This window comes from Psammomys obesus, unplaced genomic scaffold (assembly GCF_907164565.1).
Source record: "Psammomys obesus unplaced genomic scaffold, mPsaObe1.curated_primary_1811, whole genome shotgun sequence".
Taxonomy (NCBI): domain Eukaryota; kingdom Metazoa; phylum Chordata; class Mammalia; order Rodentia; family Muridae; genus Psammomys; species Psammomys obesus.
This window is the reverse complement of record NW_026591816.1, coordinates 1,516,781-1,539,038: the sequence shown is the minus strand read 5'-3', so window position 1 is coordinate 1,539,038 and position 22,258 is coordinate 1,516,781. Positions and strand designations below refer to the sequence as shown.

The 22,258-nt window shown below is 44.3% G+C and overlaps 1 protein-coding gene across 2 annotated transcripts in view; it reads left to right on the top strand.

The window, feature by feature from the left end:
* The window catches only part of Srgap1 (SLIT-ROBO Rho GTPase activating protein 1), a 260,889-nt gene that overhangs the window by 106,320 nt on the left and 132,311 nt on the right, over positions 1 to 22,258 (top strand). For both annotated transcript variants that reach the window (XM_055611990.1, XM_055611989.1), the window contains exons 2-3: positions 13,823 to 14,018; positions 18,404 to 18,566. In XM_055611990.1, the coding sequence (XP_055467965.1) occupies positions 13,823 to 14,018; positions 18,404 to 18,566 (359 nt within the window). The remainder of the gene's footprint in view (positions 1 to 13,822; positions 14,019 to 18,403; positions 18,567 to 22,258) is intronic.

The following is a 22,258-nucleotide window of genomic DNA, read 5'->3' as shown; positions in this document are numbered from 1 at the left end:
TCACACAGTAGAGTGCTTCCTGTCTGCAGTCCAGCAGCTAGTCTGAAGGCCCTGAGGGCAGGGTTTTCTCTTTGTCTCTCCAGAGCCCAGAATCTGTAGGGTGCTCAGTGACATCACAGGAGTAATACAAGTATTTTTGCTTTGCTTGTTCAATGTTAGGTAGACAGTACTCGGTGACCATTATTGAACCGAGTCTGTTTTCATATTGTTTGTGAGGAAGCTAGGTGTTTGGAAGAGCTGTCAGGACACTTGTGTTTGGGCTTTTTTATCTCTAAGGATGAGTTTGTCTGATGCTTTGGTACTTCTGCAGAGGTGAAACATTAAACAGAATAGTCTTGAAGGTTTAACAAAGATAGGCGATGTTTCCTGTGCTAATAAAGCAAGGGGAAATATATACTTGGTCAGACTTCATCCCTTCAATGATTTCTCATTCACCATTCATTGTTTTCCATCCTTTCTTCCAATCTTTTTTACTACATTGGGAATGATGTTCTTAATTTTTTGTCTCTACTTGAACAAGTCACAGCAACCTACACAGTTTCTTTAGGGTTCACCACAGCTTTGACTCTTCTTAAATTCAGCAATTTCAGCATCCAGGGCCAACCTCCCACCTCTCCTGATTTCCACAAGATTAGCACCTAAAGCCACCCTGGGCAGTAGAGAACGCACTGGCGATGGTGCCAACTCCAGCCTCTTGTGTTCTTAGCAACACCTCGAACAAGTTCAGTTCCAACATTTTTATATTTCTCCTTTAACTCAATTGACTTTGCAATGGCCACGCCATCTTTTTTACCTTGGGACTTTCCTGGCTCTGCGCAATAATCACCGTTCTTTCCTTCGGTCCCATTGTGCAAGGGCTATGCTTGGAACGTTAAGGTTGCCACCCCTGTCTGATCCTACATCTTTGGCATAAGCCTGGGGCAGTGGTCTCATGGCCAAAGCATTTCCAGGCCGATCCAGACCAGTGGGCTAACCCTGTCCCACTACCATAAATCCCACCCTAGGTCCTTGGCTGCAGTCCATCCCAGAACCTTCTGGAAAGTGCCAGCCTCTCATGGTCAGGGACTAAATTACATCATTTCTGGGAGAGGATGAAGGGATTCTCTTTGACTTTGGCTGACTGCCTGGAAAAGCCTGGAAAAAAATTTTAAAGGTGTGTGTGCTGGAGTGTGACTACAGCATGTATGTGCATACAGAAATATATAAAACCAAATGACCCGAAAAGATGTCATCTGCGCGAAGCCTCATTGAAAATTTTACTCTGTGAGCGAGCTGCTTGTGTGGTTGCTGTGCAGTTACAAAGCAATGAGAATACGTTTCGTTTTGCTTCATCAGCTCCTGGATGCCAGAACTCAGGTAGTTAGTTCATGCAGTCTGGAAAGTTGTTAGTCACCTCATTTCATTGAACTGTAGTAAGATAAGCCTAAGAAATAGAACTGCCAATACAATCCAAAGTCTCTAAGCAGGGTTTAAAGAAAACTAAGTGAAATTAGTAATCTTTTACTTGTTTCTTTCTATCCCAAGTTAAGGTATTCTCTTATGGTTGAGGCAGACATTTTTTGCTTGGGCTTTTGAAAGTATGTATTTTTATGTGGATAGGTGTTCTGCCAGCATGTATGTCTGTGTACCACATGGAGACCAGAAAGGAAAGTTGTATCTTCTGGGACTGCAGTTACAATTGGTTTTATGCCACCATGTGGAACCTGGGATTTGAACCTGGGTCCTGTGTTCTTAAACACGGAGTCATCTCTCTATCCGTGAGACAGACTTTTAAAATATATCTATATTTGAGAAATACTTCAAACCTATTAAATGGACTTAACTGGAATATTTTTTTCCCATTGCTGATTAAATAAAATACTTTATAGGAAAACGCACATAGGGCTAAGAACCAGGAAGACGACAGAGAGTGGAAAAGACTGGTCATAGTGGGACAGTGGGTAACGGGGAAATGGAAAAGGAAAATGAGTTTATGAATTACCAAACACTGGTTACTAACTGGTTACACACCTGAACCTTTTAATTTCTCATTCTCTATTGAGACCAGTACATCAGAGTTCCTACTGTGTGCTATGTGGATGCTTAGAAACACATTAGTTGTATTTCTGGTGTTTTACGTCACGCAATTCAAAACCTTACAGTATGCAGAGCCTAATAGCAATAGTGTGATAAACACAGTCTCATAAGAGGCCACAACATCCAGGGAATGTTAGGGAAGTCAGATCTTTAGCTAGGTTTTGGAAAATAGTCACAATTTAGGGGTGTCTTTTGGTTTTCTTTAAATGATGGAAATGATGCTAGACACTTGTCCCTTCAGCTCTTAAGTAATGTGTGATTTCTTTGGTTAAGCGAGGTACATTCTAGAAAATAATTTGGAAGCCCGGGTGACACACGAGTACACTTGACTTCCGGGATTATAGACATTATTGTTGGATATGATACTTTGTATCATGGGCGTTGTTGCATCAAGATAAACTGGAATGGAAATCTAAGCCCTGGCACTTACTAAGTATCTGACTATATACAAGATGCTTGCCCTTCAGTTTCATCTCCTCCAACAGAGGGTACCGCACGGTAGGATGCTGAGGTAAGCTTATTATGAACTTATCACAGGGTCCAGTTCATAGGAGGAGGAAAGTAACCGTCACCTTGTATATGCAAATGGTAACTTGCCTGGGAGCCTAAATTGTTTTCTAGTGGACACTTGAAAACCCTAGTTGCAATCAGGAAGACAGCTGTTAATTCAATACAAAGGACTTAAATGGGTTGTGAGGGTCTTGATTCCTGAAACCTGTGAAGAGAAAGCCTCGTGTGAGCCTTTTGCCTGTGTGCCACAACACTCCATCATGAATTACAGCCTGTGTTTAGAGGAGGCCACTGGGAAATGGGATCGTGGCATTCTCAATAGATCGATGATTTCCACACTCATTCTTTTTCTGGTCATGAGAATCGATCTACTAATCAGCTCTTAAGTGTCCTTGCTTAATTATGAGGAAGTTAATGAAACTCTGCCGCTTTCCTCATTCTAAGTACCAGCCCCATAGTGGATCATGTAGCCCTGTGTTCCCTAAGCTGCCCTCTCCTAAGAGGTAGTTAAACTGCAGTCATCGGTCCCTGGAATTTATTGCCTTTTTCCCAGGTCTCATTTGAAAAATGCAAACTCGCTTTTCATGCATTTCCTAAAAATGTTAATAGGCCAAAATATACCTGGCTTTCAAAAGCTTTTAAGAACTGATGTTACCAAGGCTCATATCACTTCAAATAAAGGTATATGATGAAGACTTGAAAAGATGAAGACCATCTTCCAGGTCAGTAGTCATGAGAACGAGCCATACTGGGAACACAGCTTCTTGCTTTATGTAATCCAAGAGAGAGAGAGAGCCTTCTCTCCTGTTTTTGTTCTGTTGTTGTTTTTTCTTTTATTGAAAGTAGATTTTTTTTTTCCCATGCATGATACTCCAATCATGGTTTTCACTTCCCCTACTCTTCCCAGTTCCTCTCCACCTCCCCTTCCCTCTGATCCACCCCTTTTCTGGTTCTCATTAGAAAACAAACAGGCTTCTAAGGAATAAGATAAGATAAATAACAAACAAACAAACAAACAAACCAGAATATGACAAAACAACCAAATTAAAACAACAACAACAAAACCAAGAACCCCATCTATGTCTGCTCCCTCTTGCTGCAGGAGGCAGCTCTCTGATGACAGCAGAGCAAGGCATAGGACTATGAGTAGAGCAGAATGTAATTAGGAGTCATTTTATTCCTGTGTTTATTTAGCAGAACTGTAGTATTTGGTTTTCCCCTAGGTTCCCTGGCCTACCTAGCCTCCGGTTCTTGTCCACCCAGACAGAACATGGTTCCATCTTCTGGAGAGGGCCTTACCTCAAATCAGATATTGGCTGGTCCTGCCCACAAGCTTAGTGACAGTGTTGCACCCGTATAGCGTGCAGGCAAGGAATTCTTGTCCATCCAAGGGTTTGTGGCAGGGTTGGTGTTTACCTTTTCCCCCACTACTGTGAATACTAGTCAGTAGAGGTGAAGGCTCAAGAAGTAGGCACCAGCTCAGCTTCTCCATGTTCAGTAACTTGTGTAGTTGTTGTCCAAGCTAGGGCCTTACCATCAGTTTGTGGCTGTCACCAGTAGCCTGGGCAATAGCTGGGGTGTTTGGGGGTTCCAATGGGACCCCTTTAGCCAATAATTCAATTAGATGTAACCCATTCCCAGTCCTAGAACCCATTTGGTGATGCGGGATGTCCAGTAGCGGCTCAGTTGTTTAGTGATTTCAGGTAGGTCATCTTCATATATGTATATACTATAGGAGGGTTTTACTATATTAGATTTCAGTATGACTCAAAAAAGGGATCTCTCCTTAAGTCAATTTTCTCAAACATGTAAGCATCTCTGTAGTTCTAAGATGAGACTGTAGTTTTGAGCATGGAGTAGAAGCAGATTGATTCCAGAGAGCTCTGTTGGAATATTTAGCTTGCTTGAGGTGTTGATGACAGAATTCTAAGGCAGGAAAGGGTCACACAGGTAGTCACACGTTGTGACAGTAACCTGGAAGGGTGCTTATGCTCCACATACTACAGACTTGCCTCCCTCGAACCTACGCAAAGGCCAGAGATCAAAAGCATTCTGAGTTACTTAAAAACTGAATCTGCACTGCTCAAATCTGCACAACCTTCTGGTCCTGCCAGTGTCTTAGAGGCCGCCTGGGACCAAGCTCTCCAAAGGCAGTGTCGATGATGACTGCATTTGGCCAGTGATGTTTCCTTCTCAGAAAGCTTGGCCTGTATTATCGACGCCATCGATTCTACATCTGTTTTTTTCTTTTTTTTTTTTTCCTTTTGATTACACATTTAACACTAGGCTGGTTAAGATTTGGATATGAAATGTTTATGTGTTGAGAGCTTTGTCCCCAGAGAGCTGTACTCTTGAGAGTCGACTGGATCAAGAGGTCCTAACTTCCTCAGTTAGCCTAGGGCTGACATCATGCTTGAATGGGCTGTTAGAAGGTAAGGCCCCGCTGGAAGAGCTGGGTCGCATGGAAGTGCGCATACCTTGTACTGGTCTCTTCTGTTGCTTCCTGACTGCGCAGAGTGGAAAGCTTTGTGTAGCACCACATAGCCTCCATGTGACGCTCTCCCTCAACCCAGGCCCACAGCAACAGGCTCAAAGAATACAGACTGAGACCTCTGAAACTGGGCAAAGAAAGGCCCTTTCTCTCATGTCAGTTTTTGAGTGTACTTGTCGCAGTGATGGGAACAATGACTCACAAACCACTGCACGTGGTAAGGAAGTGTTTTTCTTCCACTCCTTGTGGAAAGAGACTGACAGGCTAGTGGGAATGTCACAGTGGAGGAAACGTGAATTTCATGGCGATATTGACTCCTTCAATGCCACACTTCTAAGTGGCAGCCCTTTGGGCTCTGTGCTTTCCTCATGCATAAACCGTGTCTTGTGATCTCCTCAGAGACTCTTTTGATGGGCACTGTATATCCACATACGGGCAAGCTGGCCTCGGCTTTCCTGATTGCTTAGAGGAACACTTCTCTTACATGGGCCACATTGGTAATTTTGATGGTTTTGGTAGTTATATTTTATGTTTAATAGTACTTTAATAACACCTTAAAAAGTAAAAAGATAAGCAAATAGATGAAACTAGTTTCATATTTACAAGGCATGGTATATCTCGTTTATAATTTTAACACTCATATATAGGTTACTGGGATTTTTTTTTTTTTTTATCATATTAAGATCTTGCAGTCTGTGTCTTTAATCCAGCACTTCTGAGGTAAAGGCAGGAGAAAATCAGTAGTTCAAGGCTAGACTCTTAATGGTTTTGAAGCCAAACATCCTAGGCTACATGAGACACCGTCTCTAAACACAAAAACAAAAATTTGGGCATCTAGGCCTCTTTCAAATGTTCACTGTGACTGACAGCCACAGTATGTTGAACAGCTTCCTGGATTTCTCTATAATGTAACTGAAAATCAGTTTCTATCCTCTATAAGAAATTAAGTGGAAATACAGTCATCATTAGTTCTGCCTCAGAAGGCAGGAGGAAATGATTCATGAATGTTGTAGGTGATGATTAATATTTACTATTGATAAATCTCTGGTAAAGCTTGCTGTTAATCCTAAACAGCTGTATGACCAAATCACCACACAGACACTGGGTTTATTTAATTAACCTAGAACATAATGCTGGGCAATAGTTACTCCCTCTTAAACCTCCAAGCCATCATAGTTTCCTAACATTTAGATTTTACCCATTATACTTGCTTTTTTGTGAAATATTAGGTCTGGTTCATTCTCCATGTCATTGCAAGATCTGTCCTCCAGCTCTGCTCTCCTAGCTCTGCCCCTGCCCTTTTGCCTCCCACTCTTTTCCTGTCCCTCTCCCGCCTACTCCTTCCTCTCTATCTCTCAACATTGTGGCTGGTTGTTTTATTTTGGATGTTTACACAAAGTTGAGACAGGTGATGCTTAGAATAAGTATCACAATGCAATATCCGGATTGAAACCAGAGAGTGGGGGGAAGAAATCAGCATTTGAATGAACAAGGGTAAGCTGTATACATTTCCAAAGAACATTATACCAACACATGGATAACTAAGTTAATGGGAGGCTAGGGGAAACCATGAGTACCATTCATTCTTGCAAGGATTCTGTTGTTTTGGTAGGAGGACTATACACTTACAAATGAAATTATTTTGTAAGGTCTGGGACAATTAACGTTTCATGTACTTGTTTACCATTTTCTGGAGCGCAAAACTGATTCTCTGTCTTCTTTGCTCTGAACTGTTAGAGTCGCCAAGTGTGCTTACTAGTCACAACTTAGTCACCTAGGAAAAAGGGGACTCCATTGAGGAATAGTTGCCGGTACACTGGTCCACAGCCACAGCTGTGAGGAATTAATTAATCAGTCAATTTTAATTAATGGTTATATAAGAAAGCAAGCTGCCAGTAAGCAGCATCCCTTTATGCTTTTACTTCGGATCCTGCCTCCAGACCTTGGCTTTCCACCTTGGTTTCCGTCAGTGGCCAGCTTTGACCTCTCCCAGTTGCTTTTGGCCAGTGTTTGGCATAGCAACAGAGACCCAACTAGGACATCTGATTAAAAAATTTACCTGTGAATCCTCCATTCTGTGTCCAGTTAGACCAACAAAATCAAAACATTCACTGGGGTATTGGTTTTTAATCATCAGCCTGGTTTGGGAAAGTGGCCTCTGAAATACTAATAAAATCTTGCTGCTTAGGATCCTCATATGGTCCTTTCTGGCCGAGCTCATGACTGCACCCATCAACATCTAGAGGCCACTAGATGTTGGCCACAGCAGTTGAAATGCGGTGTAGCCCCCCTTTTCTCCCTGTATCCTCACCCTAGAACACTTCCTGCCCTTTGTGGTGAGTGGGACGCAGGACCACCTCCTTGGGTGAGCCTCTTTGTCCCGCAGCACACACACACACCCCCCATTTCTCAGTGTTTCCGATGTTCCTACCTTGGAGACTGTGAGGATCACCTTGCTATCTGTGTTGCTCATATCTCTCACCTAAGGGCAGGGCCTTTGCCTTTCAGTCTGTCATTCAGAACCACTGCAGAGTATGGCACAAGGAAATGATTAATAAATATTTTTCTTTGCCTTTTCATTTGTCTGTTTGTGTGTGTGAGTGTGTGTGTGTGTGCGTGTGTAGGACGGAGGACAGTTTATGAGAATTGGTTCTCCTCTTCCACCATGTGAGTCCTGAGGATTAAACTCAGGTCTTTGGCTTTGGTGGCGAGCATCTTCACCCACTGAGCCTTCTCACTGCCCAGCATTTTCCTAATGGAAGCCTGCTGAAACTAGTAACAATGGGCCTCTGTGTTTCCCAATTCACAGATGCGGCTTTATTCTTATATCACCATATTCAATACTGACCACAACCTTTGGGGGGTGAGGGCAAGTGTGCTACAAGAGGAAACACTGAGGGGCAAATGCCCTTCCTCACCCACGAGACCCTAACGCCTGTCTGCATTTGTCCTACCATGACTTAATTTCTGTCCAGATTATAGCAGAAGCATGAATCCTTTGTATTTTTACTGTAGAAAACTGGCTTTTGCTTATTCAGCATATTCACCTTTTTTTTTTTTTTTTTTTTCTTTTTAAAGAAAACAAAAGCTTTGTTTTTATGGGGCTTTCTTTTCTGCTCTAAATTATCATCTTAAAAAGCAGATTTCACAAAAATTTAAGCTGGTGTTTAATTAAGCAGCAGTCACCAGGTTGACTAAACATTCATATGAGCTGTGCACATAAATAACCAGGGAGACAAGCCAGAGTCTGACTGGGTTGTCAGTCTCTTGAAGACAAAGGCTGGCGTGTCGTCTGGGCCATTCCCTCTTGCCCTTTGGGTGCAGGTACTAACCCATTCTATAGAATGTAGACGCCTGGTGTGCTAGAAACATGAGCACATGACGGAAATGGAATGGCTGAGGTGGTGCGAGGTGCCTTTGCAGCCGGTGCAGCTAGCACAGCCTGCTCGGTGACTGCAGTCCTCCTCTAGTCCATCTGTTTACTTCACGCCCTGGTCACTCAGAAGCATTTAAAGCGAGAGCACACCAGCATTTCCACGTCACACCTACAGCTGGCCAGACTTCCTTCTGTCAAAGCAGTAGTAAGACATTCCTCTGTTATTTCTGGGAAATATAGTTTAATCTGGTGTTTGTAGACTTTTATAACTTAGAGGAACTCTCTTCTCCCCTCTTTTCTCCCACATCACTTGCAGTAGTTGGAAAGTACTATGCTTGGTGGGTTATTGATGTTTCTTCATTTTGTTTGGTGCTCAAGCAGAAAAGGAATAATGGTCATTTTAGAAACGGGATAGGCTGCCCTGTGTGGGTGTAGACGGACACAGGCGGATCTCTGTGAGTTCAAGGCCACCCTGGTCTACATAGTGAGTTTCAAGCCATCCAGGGCTGAACAGTGAGAACAATCAAAACCCAGGGGGTGGAGGAGCTAAGAGGACAGTCTGTTCTTCCAGAGGACCTGAGTTCTTACCACTTACTTTGTGTCACTCACAGTCCCCTGTAACTCCAGAGCCAAAGGATTCCAACACCTCTGGCCTCCACTTGTACCTACACCAACATGGACATACTTACACACATGTGCGCGCACACACAAACACAGAGTCATACACAAACACATACACACACAGGGAGAGACAGAGAGAGAGACTATTTAGTAGGTCCTGGCCTAGACTTTTAAATTATGACCAGCTGAACCTGCCCAGAGACTGCATTTTTCTGCTGCTCTTTGCAGTACTGTGGATGTCTTGGTAATAAATCCATCCTGCTACTCAGGTAAAGCGTTTCTATCCCATTAGATATTATAACAATGAGCATACAAGCGATGGTATCCGGTGAATACATCCACTGCCTGGCTTGGATGAGTTCAGGAAAAGTGAAAAGCTGAGGAAAGAGTCACTCTGTGCAGACATCATTTTAAATCCTGTCTAATTCGACAAAATGTCATAAAGGATAGCAACATGGTCATCACTGTTGTCACCATTGCTTAAGATGTAGCAACACTGAAATTCTCAGAATGGGGATGTCTGGGCACGGTGGCACACAGTATTAGTCCCGGCACTAGGGAGACAGAGGCAGACTGATATTTGTGAGTTTGAGGCCAGCCTGGTCTGTAGAGTGAGTTCCAGGACAGCGAGAGCCTACACAGAAACCCTGTCTTAAACTAACTAACTTAATTAATTAATTAAAAATAAAAAAGATAACAACTGGTTTTGAAATATCAGTTGCATATGCTGTTTACTAACTGGGCAGGTTTTCATGTAGTCAGAGAGTTTCACAACTATCTCATGAATGAACTACTCTGATGAATTCTCCATCTTTCTCATCACCCCCTAAAGAAGCTCTCATCCCAAATCAGCCACTTCCTATGGCCCTCCAAGTCTCCCAGCCCCCAAGCAAAACTCTTCCAACTTCTGCCTCCATGAATGAGTCTATCCCAGACATGTCACAGGAATGGAACAGTCAGCTTATACATCTGTGGTTGTTTCTCCTTTTGAGACAGGGTCCCGTGTAATCCAGACTGGCTTCAAATCCGCCATGACGGTGATCTCCTGCTCCTCCTGCCTCTGCTTCCCAAGGGCTGGCATGGCAGGAGTGTGCCCCCACTCTCAGTGTGTGGTGTGGTGCTGGAGCGCAGGCCCATGGCTCCATGCATGATGGGCAAGCGCTCTGCCAGCCGGGCTGCAGTACATTTATGTTTTGGAGGCTCACCATAACATAAGCCAGCTCTTCACTCATTTGAATTGCCAGACAGTATTCCATTGTAGAGCTATGCCACACTTCATCGGTTCAGGACTTGATAGACGTTTGGCTTATTTTCACATTTCATCTTTACTAATAATACTGCCATACACATTTATGTGCATGGTTTTATGTAGAAATAATTTTTATTTCTAAAGATATATATGTGTATATATGTACATGTATATATGTATGTATGTATGTATGTATGTATATGTATTTTTCAGAAGTAGAAATGCTGAATGATCTGGTGATTCTGTTTAACCTTTTGAGAAAGTGCCAGGATATTCTCCAAGGCGACTGAAAATTTAAGCTTTCTGATAGCAGCGCATGAAGACTCTAGTCTTTCTGTATTCTCTCCAGCTTTCATTGCTGTCATCGTTGGTACTGTCCCGACAATGGATGTGAGTGTATCCACTCTGCTTTCAGTTTCTGTCTCCTCGTAGCTGATGATATTAAGCAACTTTTAAAGCATATTTTTTGTTTTGTTTTGTTTTTCTGAAACAGGGTTTCTCTGTGTAGCCCTGGCTGTCCTGGACTTACTGTGTAGACCAGGCTGGCCTGGAACTCACAGAGATCTGCCTGCCTCTGCCTGGAGAGTGCTGGGATTACAGTCGTGCACCACCCATTGACCTACCTTTTTCTTTTCTCTCTCTCTCTTTTTTAATCATCCTGGGAGGAACATTGACTAAGATCCTGTGCGCATGTTTTAAGTTGTACTTTTGTTTTACTGTTGAGTTAGAAGCGTTCTTTGCATCAGCTACGTCCAGACCCCGTCTGCTATACGATCTGCACACCTACCTCCTGCCATGCAGGGTGCCATTTTGCTTCCTGCTGGCTACAGCTATGTGTCTTGTAATTTCCTTTATTTTTGAGGACACCATGTCTCCCATACCCTTATAGCCAACACTTTTCCATCCTTAGTTTCCCTTTATTACCACCTCCTGGTAACGTGAATGTGCTAATAGAAGAAGCTGACTGAGTCTCAGGAGCCCCGGACTCAGCCTTAAGACGCAAGCTCAAGAAGGATGTGCTGGGCTACATTAAAATGAACCTTGAGCCTGAAAATGAAAATACCCACGGAGACTGACCTGAGGGAGCTGCCAAGAGGGGCCTTAATGGACTGCCTGAGAATCTGGGCTTGGGAAGGAACTTGTAGTCCTTGATAGAGGAGTAAGGCTTGCAGTTTTCTGATGAGTTTTAATTATTTACACACAGTTGACGAAAGCTCATTTAAGTGCTGGCTAACTTTGATAAGATTTGTAGTGGAACCACTTTCCGTTACTATTGGATACCAAGGTAAGAGGAAGTGGGGGGACCAGTTGGTAGTTCATGTCCCTCAGCATAGCAGGGTTTGCTAAAATTCACTTCACCTCAAAAGATTTACTGGAATTCCTGAATGAAAAATAACCCCCATCCTTTTTTTTTTTTTTTTTTTAAACTTCTTCACGAAACAAAAATAACTGTGTATTTTTAGGAGAAAATGTTGGCAGCCATGCTGATTATAATAGTATATTGGAAACCACTGGCTTTGATTGACTGTGAAGCAGATGCCCTTCCTTGTAGTTATAAGCCTGTTGATGATGTGTTCTCTCTAGTAACAGTCACACTTCTCTGAGGTCAGGAACTGACCCCAGAAATTAGCATTGCCGGGAGCATAGCAGACCCCAGAGCAGAGAGCTTTACGTTTCTCTGCCTAGCTGGAGCTGGAGCTTAGTGCAACTGCTCAGAACCGCTGGGTGGATGGAAAGGTGGCAGGAAGGGTTCCATTGGTCAGACTCAGAAAGCAGAGAAAGCGGCCCCAGGGGAGTCCCCTCAACATCGGATTCTTTAAGTGCTTGCTTTCCTTTTAGACCCCAACTTACTTTTTCTCCTCTCCTCTCCCTTTTTTTTTTCTTTTACAATTTGTTCACTTTACATCCTGATTGTAGACCACTCCCTCATCTATTTCAGGTCCCACCCTCCTTTCTCTTTCTTCCTCCTTCCCCCTCCTCTAGTCCACTGAAAAGGGGAGTCCTCCTCCTCCCCTATTATCTGACCCCAGCCTATCAAGTCTCATCAGGACTGCCTGGATCCTCTTCCTCTGTAGCCTGGCAAGGCAGGCCTGCCAGGGGGAAATGATCAAAGAGCAGGCGACAGAGTTCATGTCAGAGACAGCCCCTGCTCCCCTTAGTCTTTGTAAGGCAGGTGGTAAAGGAGTAAATATTCTAATTCAGTATTAGTAAAGTCAGCACATTCCCTGACCTATCTCCTCCACTCGCACCCCCGCATATTCAACGTCAGCTCTGTCTAGAAGGGATGGAATCCAGTGAGAAGGAAAGACCGTGCTCTCGGGACAGGATTCCTCTGTCTCTGCAGTTAGGTAGCCAGCCTCTTCTAAGTCACTGGTTTGGCCGCTGGGGAGGAACTCAGAGCCTCTCCACCGTGAATACTATTCTCGTCTTTGGAAGTTAGACAGTAGGTCTTGGAGTGCTGTGTGCTTAGTGTGACTTGCTTCCCAAAGCACAGACTTCTCTGCAGTAGTCACTTAACAGGTAATTTTGCATCCTTTTGTGTTTGCTTTGTGCTTTTTCTGAGTCCATAGATGCGCACCCCTCATTCTTCTGAGGTATTAAAATGGCCAAAGGTGCCTGAGGATTGTAAGTGTCGGTAAAGGTGTTGGTTTGAACAGTGTGTACCAAGCGATGGCTGAGAGAGCAGCCTCCATGTCATGACTAGAATAATAAGTTGGAACCCGAGGGCTGCCCTGTGATGAATGGTAGAGAAGTTATTTTTAGGTCCGGCATTCTTATAAGCCCTGAAGCTAACAGTTTTACAAACAAGGAATGTACTCCCCAAATAAAAATTGCCAGATGCCAGTCTCTCTGTGTGCCAACTGACAAATGTTTCATGGCTCTGATGTCTGATGGCCCACTTCTTCTCTGTTCATGCTCAAATGAATAGTAAGTGTAAAATGGCACTGAAAAGTTTATGATACACTCAGGTACAACAGCACCCCAGCATTCGGAATTATCTCAAATTATCTGTGATCTCTTTCTCTCACAACTCAATGTGCGTTTGTGATATTCAAGTGTAAGACATATGTCTATTCAAATTTGCTATATTTTCCCAAGTTTTTTTTTTTTTAAAGGCCAGCAGATGCTTTAAAATAAAACAACCAAGGAGCAATAAGATGGCTCAATGGGCAAAGGTGCTTGCCACCAAGCTAAAGATCTGAGTTCAATCTCTTAGACGTATAAGGTGGAGGGACAGACAGAACCAATTCCTACTGGCTGTCCTCTGGTCTCCACGTCCACTCTACCTTGCCTATGTGCCCACATGCATGCAAACACTTAATTATAATGGATAAATAGATATAATACAAAAGAGTAAAAGGCCAGCCTGGATACAGGATTCCAGGAGAGGCCATAAACAGGGCCGCCTGTGTGATAGGAGCCACTCTGCAGGCCTTGCCTGTTTGTGTGTCTTGGTCCTTTTCATGACGTCATCAGGTGGATTCTTGTCTTTCCTTAGAAATCCGAGCTCAACTGGTAGAGCAACAAAAATGCCTTGAGCAGCAGACGGAGATGCGAGTTCAGCTGCTTCAGGACCTGCAAGACTTCTTCAGGAAAAAAGCCGAAATTGAGACCGAATATTCTCGGAACCTGGAGAAGTTGGCAGAAAGGTTCATGGCCAAAACAAGAAGCACTAAGGACCATCAACAATTCAAGTAAGAGAGGCCATTTCCAGCTGTGGGCATCACTCTAGGGACTGAGAGTATGCATGGGATCCTAGGTTCAATACCTCAAGTGGGGAGGAAGAAGGGAGGAAAGAAGACTTGAGCCTTGGGTTCAACACCCAGGGTTCTTGTGGGGATATAGGGAAGGGGAAAGAGGAAGGAAAGAAGGCAGGGAGGGGCAGACAGATGGACTGATGGAGAAAGTCTTGATTGAGATTCACCCTTCCAAGGCTGTGGCTACATTGTGTCTTCTCCAACCTCCTTGACTCTAGACATTTCCTCTTTTGTCTAAGAAGTTATTGGCAAATATGTCCCCATAAATCTAGCAGCCTTTCCTCCTCCTTCCTTATACTGCATAGACATAAATTTGTATCTGAAACCAATGTTTATACAGTTCTCAGCCACAGATAAAGGGTTTGAGCCATGGTCAGCATTTGAAAGGGTGAACTTAAGGTAGCTGCTTTAAGCAAAAGCCTTGAGATTTCTGGAGTGGGTTGCTTGCTTGCTTGCTTGCTTGCTTGCTTAATTGTTTCCATTTCTTGAAATCAGGTCTTACTCTGTAGCCCAGGCTAGCCTAGTACTTTTGACAGTCATGCCTGCCAAATGCCAGAATTACAGGCCTGCACCACTCTCTATAATGATTTTTTTTTTAATGAAAATATACAATAATATTTGTTTGGGTTTAGTGTTCCTAGGAACATGCCCTACCTCCACCCAAGATGTTTGTAGTAATTATAACTGAAACAATTTTTAAAACAAAGACTTTTTAGTACAAGCTTATGGGTGAGCACAGCTAAACTTTAATACTAGTTGTATCTCGTTGGCTTAAAATGAACATACGGGTTATTCTGTTCATGAAACTTACTGTATAATTTAAATCCCAGAGCCAGAGAGACAAGTAGGTAATTGTGCACAATTATACTGACAAAGGCAAGCTCAGTGTTCCAGAGATAGGTGAGGACGAAACAGGTTCTGTATGGTGGTAGAGAAGGAAAGTCCTGGAAGTGGTGTGTGTATGCGTATGCGCGCGTGTGCGCACGCAGCATGATGGTGCACAGACATGAGTGTACACTGCTATGGGGGCCAGAGAACAACCTGAGGGCATCATTCCTTATGCGGACACAGCTGTGCCCTCCCCATCAATGTTGGGGTCTGTGGCTCAAATTCACATCCTGTGCTTGTAAGGCAAACACTACTCCCTGAGCCATCTCCTTGGCCCCGAGAAGAGTGATCTGTAAAGTGGCACACGAAGCCTAGCCGACTAGGAAGGGGGACTGAAGAGGGGAACCTCACGGCTAAGGACCGAAAGGGAAGGGTTATAGGCCAGTCTGCAAAATGGTAGTTCTCTGAGAGCAGGCTGTAATTGGACGGGCAGTGTGGCCACAGGCATGGACTGGAGCATGCCACAGATCCTCACACGTTTGTGGGAAGTTTGGGCTTTATCCAGCAGACAGGGAATCTTTGGATTGTTTTAAGTTGAACTGCCCGCACCTGCATTTGAGTGACAGGTAAGGTTGTGGGCTCCAGGAAGACAGCAGGGATGGAGGTTACCAAGGGTCTCCCATGGTGGGTGGCCTTGTAATCTAGCCACCCTAGAAGGAGAGGGGAGCACCAGGTGGGGAGATGGTAAAATGGCTTTTCTTTCAGAAAGCTATGGTGGGCCCAGGAATCTGGAAAACACTCATGCCGTAAAGCTCACAACCTGGCTTCACTGACAAGCCAGGAGGACCTGGGTCTGAATAAGGACTACTATATGACTGTCATTACATACCCTCTCTGAGCACTGGTTTTCTAACAGGAGGTGTGAGCACTCATGATCGTAAGTGTTGAGATAGACAGGGTAAAGTCCTTGCTGTGGCCTGGCGGCTGACATGGGGGTGTGCAGGCAGCATTCCTTTTTCCCCTTTTCCGGACAAATGAGTCTTTAGCAGAGTCATACTCACACTCATCAGAGCTACACTTTAGAGCCTCCTATTACTCTGTTTAGGGACAGTTCTTAGCCTAAAGTTGCTACTACAAATGGAAAGAGCAAGGCTCAGGTCAGCCTTCCATACTGACTCACTCTGACACTCACTCCGGCCTTATCAAATCCTTGGTAAGCTCTGGCTCTCTTGTTGACAGAGTGAGTGGCTGTGGTAAGGATTAAGTGGAGTGAATGTTAAATCTTGATCAGACCTCTGGACGAAAATAGCTGACTTTATATGTGCAGCAATTACTCTGTACCTGACGCATGATGGCAAACTTTTAAACAGAAATAAAAGATGACTTAAACCAAGTCATCTCCGTAACGACCTCATGAGGCAGGTTCTGTCATCTTACTCATCACACAAAGAGAAGGAATATGGAGAGATTACCAGTGTTAACCCAGGACCACACAGATTACTAGTAAGTAGGAAATGAGACAAGAACCTATTAACATTTATGCAAATTTGAGACAGGGTCTCCCTCAGTTGTGATCTTCCTGCCTCAGCCTTCCAAGTTGCTGGGATTGCCTGCCTGTACCTCCAAGCCTGGCTGAAAGTCCCCAGCCTCAACCTGCCTACTGCTTCTCAGTAAATGATGGCTGCAATTATGATTATATTATTCATATTATGACTGGCACTAATAACAAGGCAATGATAATAATGTGTCTTATTCAATCAATGAAATTCCATTTAATGCTTTCATCTGAGCTGATAATGAGGATACAAAGACTTATGAAATAGTCTCAAGGAATATATGAGCTAGTACAGGATGGAGGATAAGCATAGTTTAAATGAAAAAAGTAGCCCCTGCTTTTGGGGCTGACTAGACAGAGGCTGTCAATAGAAAGGCTGTGCCCACCTGTCATGTGCCCATCTGCCATGCGCTCACCATTTCTTCTTGAACAAAATTAAAAAAAAAAAAAAAGCCTAGGTCAGGGCTGGAATTCCAAGGTGCAAGGCGGTTTCCTCTGGGCCCCTTTCTGCTTCTGTTCTTACCTTCCTTTCCTTTTAGAAAGAGACTATAACCCTGTGTAGGTGTTTGGGGTGGAAAATATTTTATTTGTTTTTGTTTTAAGACAGGGTTTCATTATAAGGCATCCTTGAACGCGATATGTAGCCCAGGTTGGCCTTAAAACTCTCTACCTTCCTGTCTCAACTTCCCAGAGCAACATTGAGTGCAGAATCTGAGGGAACTGATGGTAGAAACTTTCTTTTCTTGACCCCTGACTTAATGTTCGGTCATAAATGTTCACGAATGATAAAATATACATCTTGCTGGAGAGATGACGCAGAGGAGCATGAAGCGCTCACCATGCAAGCCAGCACCCTGTCCTGAGGCCTGTGTAAACGCCGGCCATAGCAGCACACATGTGTCTGTGATTCCTGCATTCCTGCAAAAAGGCAGGAGGCAGAGACAAGACAATCTGTATCAGGGTAAAGGCCAGGAGCCTGGCTTACACAGTGGTAAATAATGAGAGCCCTTGTTCCAACACTGTGCAAGTCAAGGGCCTCCATCAGACCTCTACACCTGTACACCCCTGTCTCTTCCCCAACCCCATCCCTCCCTCTCAGATACTCATGCCAATTAAAAAGAAGAAAAATTAATGAAACCCCACATCTGATTAATGGCACTTCCATGCCTGAGTCAGGAGAAAAACTGCCGTTTTGCCATTTCGCAATTAGTTTTTATAGTCAACAACAGCAAATTACACTTTTAGTATTAAGCAGCGACATTTTGGTTGTTCACCATGTTGGGATGGTGTTTGTCTTTGAATATATATGTGCATATGTCTAATTTTGTGTGCTTTGTCGTTCATTTAGTTTTATTATCTAAGATAATACCAAGAGCCAGCACGCTTGTGGGCTCTGTTCATGAGCCTTGAGACAGCACTATAAAGCTCAGATTCCCCAGGAAGGGTTTTTGGAGGCTGGAGGCTCTGCATCCAGGGATTAATAAATCACACTCAAGTCTGTATCCTGTGGAAAGCATGCCTAGCCAAATTTCTTTTCCAGCAGTAGACGGAACCCTCCAAGCAGACTCTGTGAGCCGCGCCGACCAGGCTGTGTGTGTCACAGTAGCCAACAGGGTCTCGTGTAAACAGCAGCGCTTTCCTTAGTAGGGGGCTAAACCTAGGGCTGCCCAAGCACTGTGGAGGTTGGGCTTCTGGGGCCCTGGTCAGCGGCTGCAGGTTGGGCCGGGTTTTTGAGGCAAGTCCTCTTTCCAGGCCTGCTGAATTGCAGGATTCCCACAGGCCGTGGCGTGCCCTGACGTGAGAAATGCTCAGAGCAGAGTGAGCAGGGGCAGCACCCATCTGCTGTGGCTCCTCGGTCTGCGTCTGCACGGGTGACCTCTCTCGGCTGAGCCAGGCAGCTTTGAAAGGGGTGGTAATTCTGTCCTTCTTTACCTCTCAGGAAAGACCAGAACCTGTTGTCTCCCGTGAACTGCTGGTATTTGCTCCTGAACCAAGTGAGACGAGAAAGCAAAGACCATGCCACCCTGAGTGACATCTATCTGAACAACGTCATCATGAGGTTCATGCAGATAAGCGAGGATTCCACCCGGATGTTTAAAAAGGTAGACTGCATACATCCTGCCATGGTGTGCCTCCAGATAATCCTTGTGTATAGCCACGTAGGCCCAGGTGCCTGAAAAGAATTAAAGGCATGAATGTTCTAAAAACACAAATTAGTTTCCTGCATGCCTTTAATCCCAGCACTTTAATCCCAGATGGATTGCTGTGCATTTGAGCCATCCTGGTCTATCAAAGCAAGTCCAGGATAGCCAAGGCTACACAGAGAAACCCTGTCTCAGAAAAACAGAAAACGACTACAACAACAGACCTAAGCATGAGTACTTATAGCGTTTGTGTGTGGTGTGTGTAATGCATATAGCATTATCTACTAGATACACTTATTTATATTCAGTGAATTGATGAATATTTGTCTTGACAAAACATGAATGAAAAGTCTTTTTGATGGTGGGTACTTACACAGTGCTGGAGAGACAGGTGGGTGATTTATGCTAATTAGCTTAAACCTAGAGGACCCAGATTTGGTTCCCAGTACCCAGGTTGGACAGCTCACAACTGCTGATGACTCCAGCTCCTGGGGGACCTGATGCCTCTGCTCTCCATAAACTCTCTCCCTCACGTGTTCATACCCCTATACACACAAACACTCACTTAATTTAAATAATGAGAATCTTTATTTTTTATTTTTTGAAGTTCCTGCAAGAATCACCTTGTTTCACCCGACGTCCACGCTTAGAGTGCAGCCCCACTGAGACTCGGGTCCCGCACATGACCAGACTTGCAAAGCACAGCACGTGCTGCTCTCCTGGGAAAAATGTGATCGTACTGTCGTCTTATGAGAGAGTGAAGTGGGGAAAAAAAACCCACAGGGCCCAGAAAATTCTGTTTTTAATGTGTTGGAGTGCTTCCTCCTTCCTAAATCCATTTACAGAAAATGAAAAAACAAAACCAAAAAAACGTTGGGCTTTTAAGTCGTCATGTCATCATTAGCTTCGGTCAGCTCTTGGCAAATTTTTTTGTTGTTTGGATGTTTTTGTTGCGAACAGTGACAAAATTAGAGCATTTCCCTTGCAAAGGACACACACAGCTCCCCATCTTGCTCTCAGTTCCACACTGAGAGTGTGACTCTCCACAGACCTTCTCAGCTTTGTGTTAATAGTGTTCCCTGCCTAGATTTATACCCAGACCTTTCTTTAGAAACTTTTCAGCTTCAGAGGAGGTAGGGGGCATGCCCTGTCGATTCACGATGTGTTTGAGTTTCAAAGCGACTTAAAACAATGGCGTAGTGTCAGGCGGGGCTGTAGTAGTGTCACACAGGCCAGCCAGAAAATCTCTGTTGTACTTAATGTAGCCACATTAGTGTTTATTTCTGCCCTAGGTCAATGGGACTGGACTGGATCGATAGGGTGAGAATGAGTGATGGGATGGAACAAGTGATGGAATGTAGCAAATTCTAAGTCACTGTGTGCTGTGCTAGAGAGAGAGAGAGATGTGTTTCAAACAAAGGAGAACCTTCTGTCTTGCATCTAAGACTAGGTAGAGCAGTGTCCTCACATCTTATGTAAGATTGCTTAAAAATGTGTATTAGTTTCCACTGAGGCCGGAGAGTGAAGGAATCTAATCTTCTTGCCCCTCCACGCTCCCCTTCTGTGGAGACTGTATTTAATCTGGTGGTATCCGTGAGCATCTACGGTGGTGTCAGGATACTGGGTGTCAGGCTGCCATGATGGAAAAAGGCTGGTCTCAGGAGGGTTGCAGTGAACCCACACTTGGATGCTGCTAAAAGATGCTTTCCAGGCACAGGGGCATTGGCAAGGATTCTGCCAGGGCCTACATGGCCAGTTCCTCATTTATTCATCCGCTGAACAAAACATCTGTAAGCTCTGTGGCTGGCGAAGCTCAGTTAAAAGATGTGGCTCTGCTTGCAAGGAGATCATTATAATAATTAACCATTCCCAAGCTAAAGGGATGTGCAACCCACTACGGGAGCATGGACGGTGGGGCTGTTCACGTAACCTGAAGCAGGAAAGGCTTCCACTCAGAAGCTCTGGTAATGGAGGGGAGCGCTCTCATGAGGCAAGGAAAGACAAGGGGCCTTTCTAGGGCCTGCAGGGATGTTTGGCGGTGTGGTGGTGTGTGTGTGTGTGTGTGTGTGTGTAGTACTTACAGAGTTCAATGGGATTGGACTGTGGTCCATAGGATGAGAAGGAGTGATGGGATAGAGCAAAGATGGCCAAAGAAGGTGGGAACTCACATGAGCAGGACAAGGGCTCAGTGAAACTGATAGAAACTGGGACTGACAGTCACATGTGTTGGGATGAGAACACTGGCTCTTCTGCTTCCTTGTTTTGTGAGCTCCGGAGATTGTTTGAGAGATTCAAGACAATGCTGTCTGTCTACTCTTCCAGAGAGTGAACCAAGCAAGGCTGAGCTCGGTGGGTTCTGAGGCTTGGAGAACCTCAGGCTCCCAGCAAGGAGCCCTGGGCTTTGGATTTGGAGGCCTTGAACTTAGAATGCTCTTAGGAAAGGCAGTTCCATTTTATGGAATTCTTAAGGGCCATTCCCGGAGAGGGATCAGCTGTGAGTTTCAAAAGCCCACGACCAATACTCCCAGAAGTTGGGAAGATGAAATCCTACCTTGTAAAGAGGAATCTAGGAAATGCACAGCAAATAAAAAAAATCAGATAGACACATACCTGCTTGTTTGCTACTAGCATCCGTCTTGCTTAGATGCTCACACTTCCTGTACAGGTGGTAGAGTCCTGCGAACTGTTGTTTAATGGGAGCATTCTATACACCCTGAACAGCCTTCTCTCTCTTAATCATGGCGGATGAGCTGGAAGAGGTCGGTCTTTACAACCAGAGGGACAGGACTTCCTGAGGAAAGTGTCAGCCCATTAATATTTGGTCCACCCATAGCCCGCCTGCAGTCAAGGACGCCATGCATGTGGCCCAACACAAACTCATTAACTTACTCAACATTACAGAACCTTGAGGGTTTCGTTTTGTTTTGATTTTGCATCTATTTATTTAGTTTCTCAATCACAAAGGTCTCAGGTGGCAAAGTCATGTTTCAAAAGGTTAGTTAGTTACCCCTGCTGAAACACACCATGTCATTCTGAACACAAAGGAAGTTGGATCTCAGTCTTTGAAGTCCTAATCTCAGATCCCTGGAAAGAAAGACCTACCTTTCCTTCCCACTTTTGAGCTGTTGTGTTCTGTGTTTGTTTTGGTCTCCTGGCTGTAGGGGAGTATGATGCTCTCCTCTCTGCCTCCTGGGAGCTGCGATTACAGGCTGGTATATCCACACCTGGATTTTTCTTTTATAGTCACCTAATTTCCAATCCTCCAGTTCATTTTTCATTGTTACTGAGCTAGGGTGGCTTCAAAGCCTGTTTTCTATCAAAATGAAACCATCTGAGTGAGCCTGAAGTGGCCCTTAGCTACTGTGGCATCCTGTGTGTGTGTCTCCTTTGGGAGAGTTTAAGGTGAGCTTATTTTTCAAAGTATCCCATCTTTATAGATATCCATATAGATGCTGTGTGCTTGATAGTTCTGGCCTCTTACATTTAATCGGTAGCAGTCCTTTCATCCGAATTGTTCTGTCATATCAGGAGTTTAGAGTGGGTAATTGCAGAAATGCTTTTGTATCCAAATCAATATAATGAGGAAGACTCTGTAGAAAACTCCAGTTTGATGCAGAGTAGTAGGAAACACTGGGAGATCTTTTACAGTA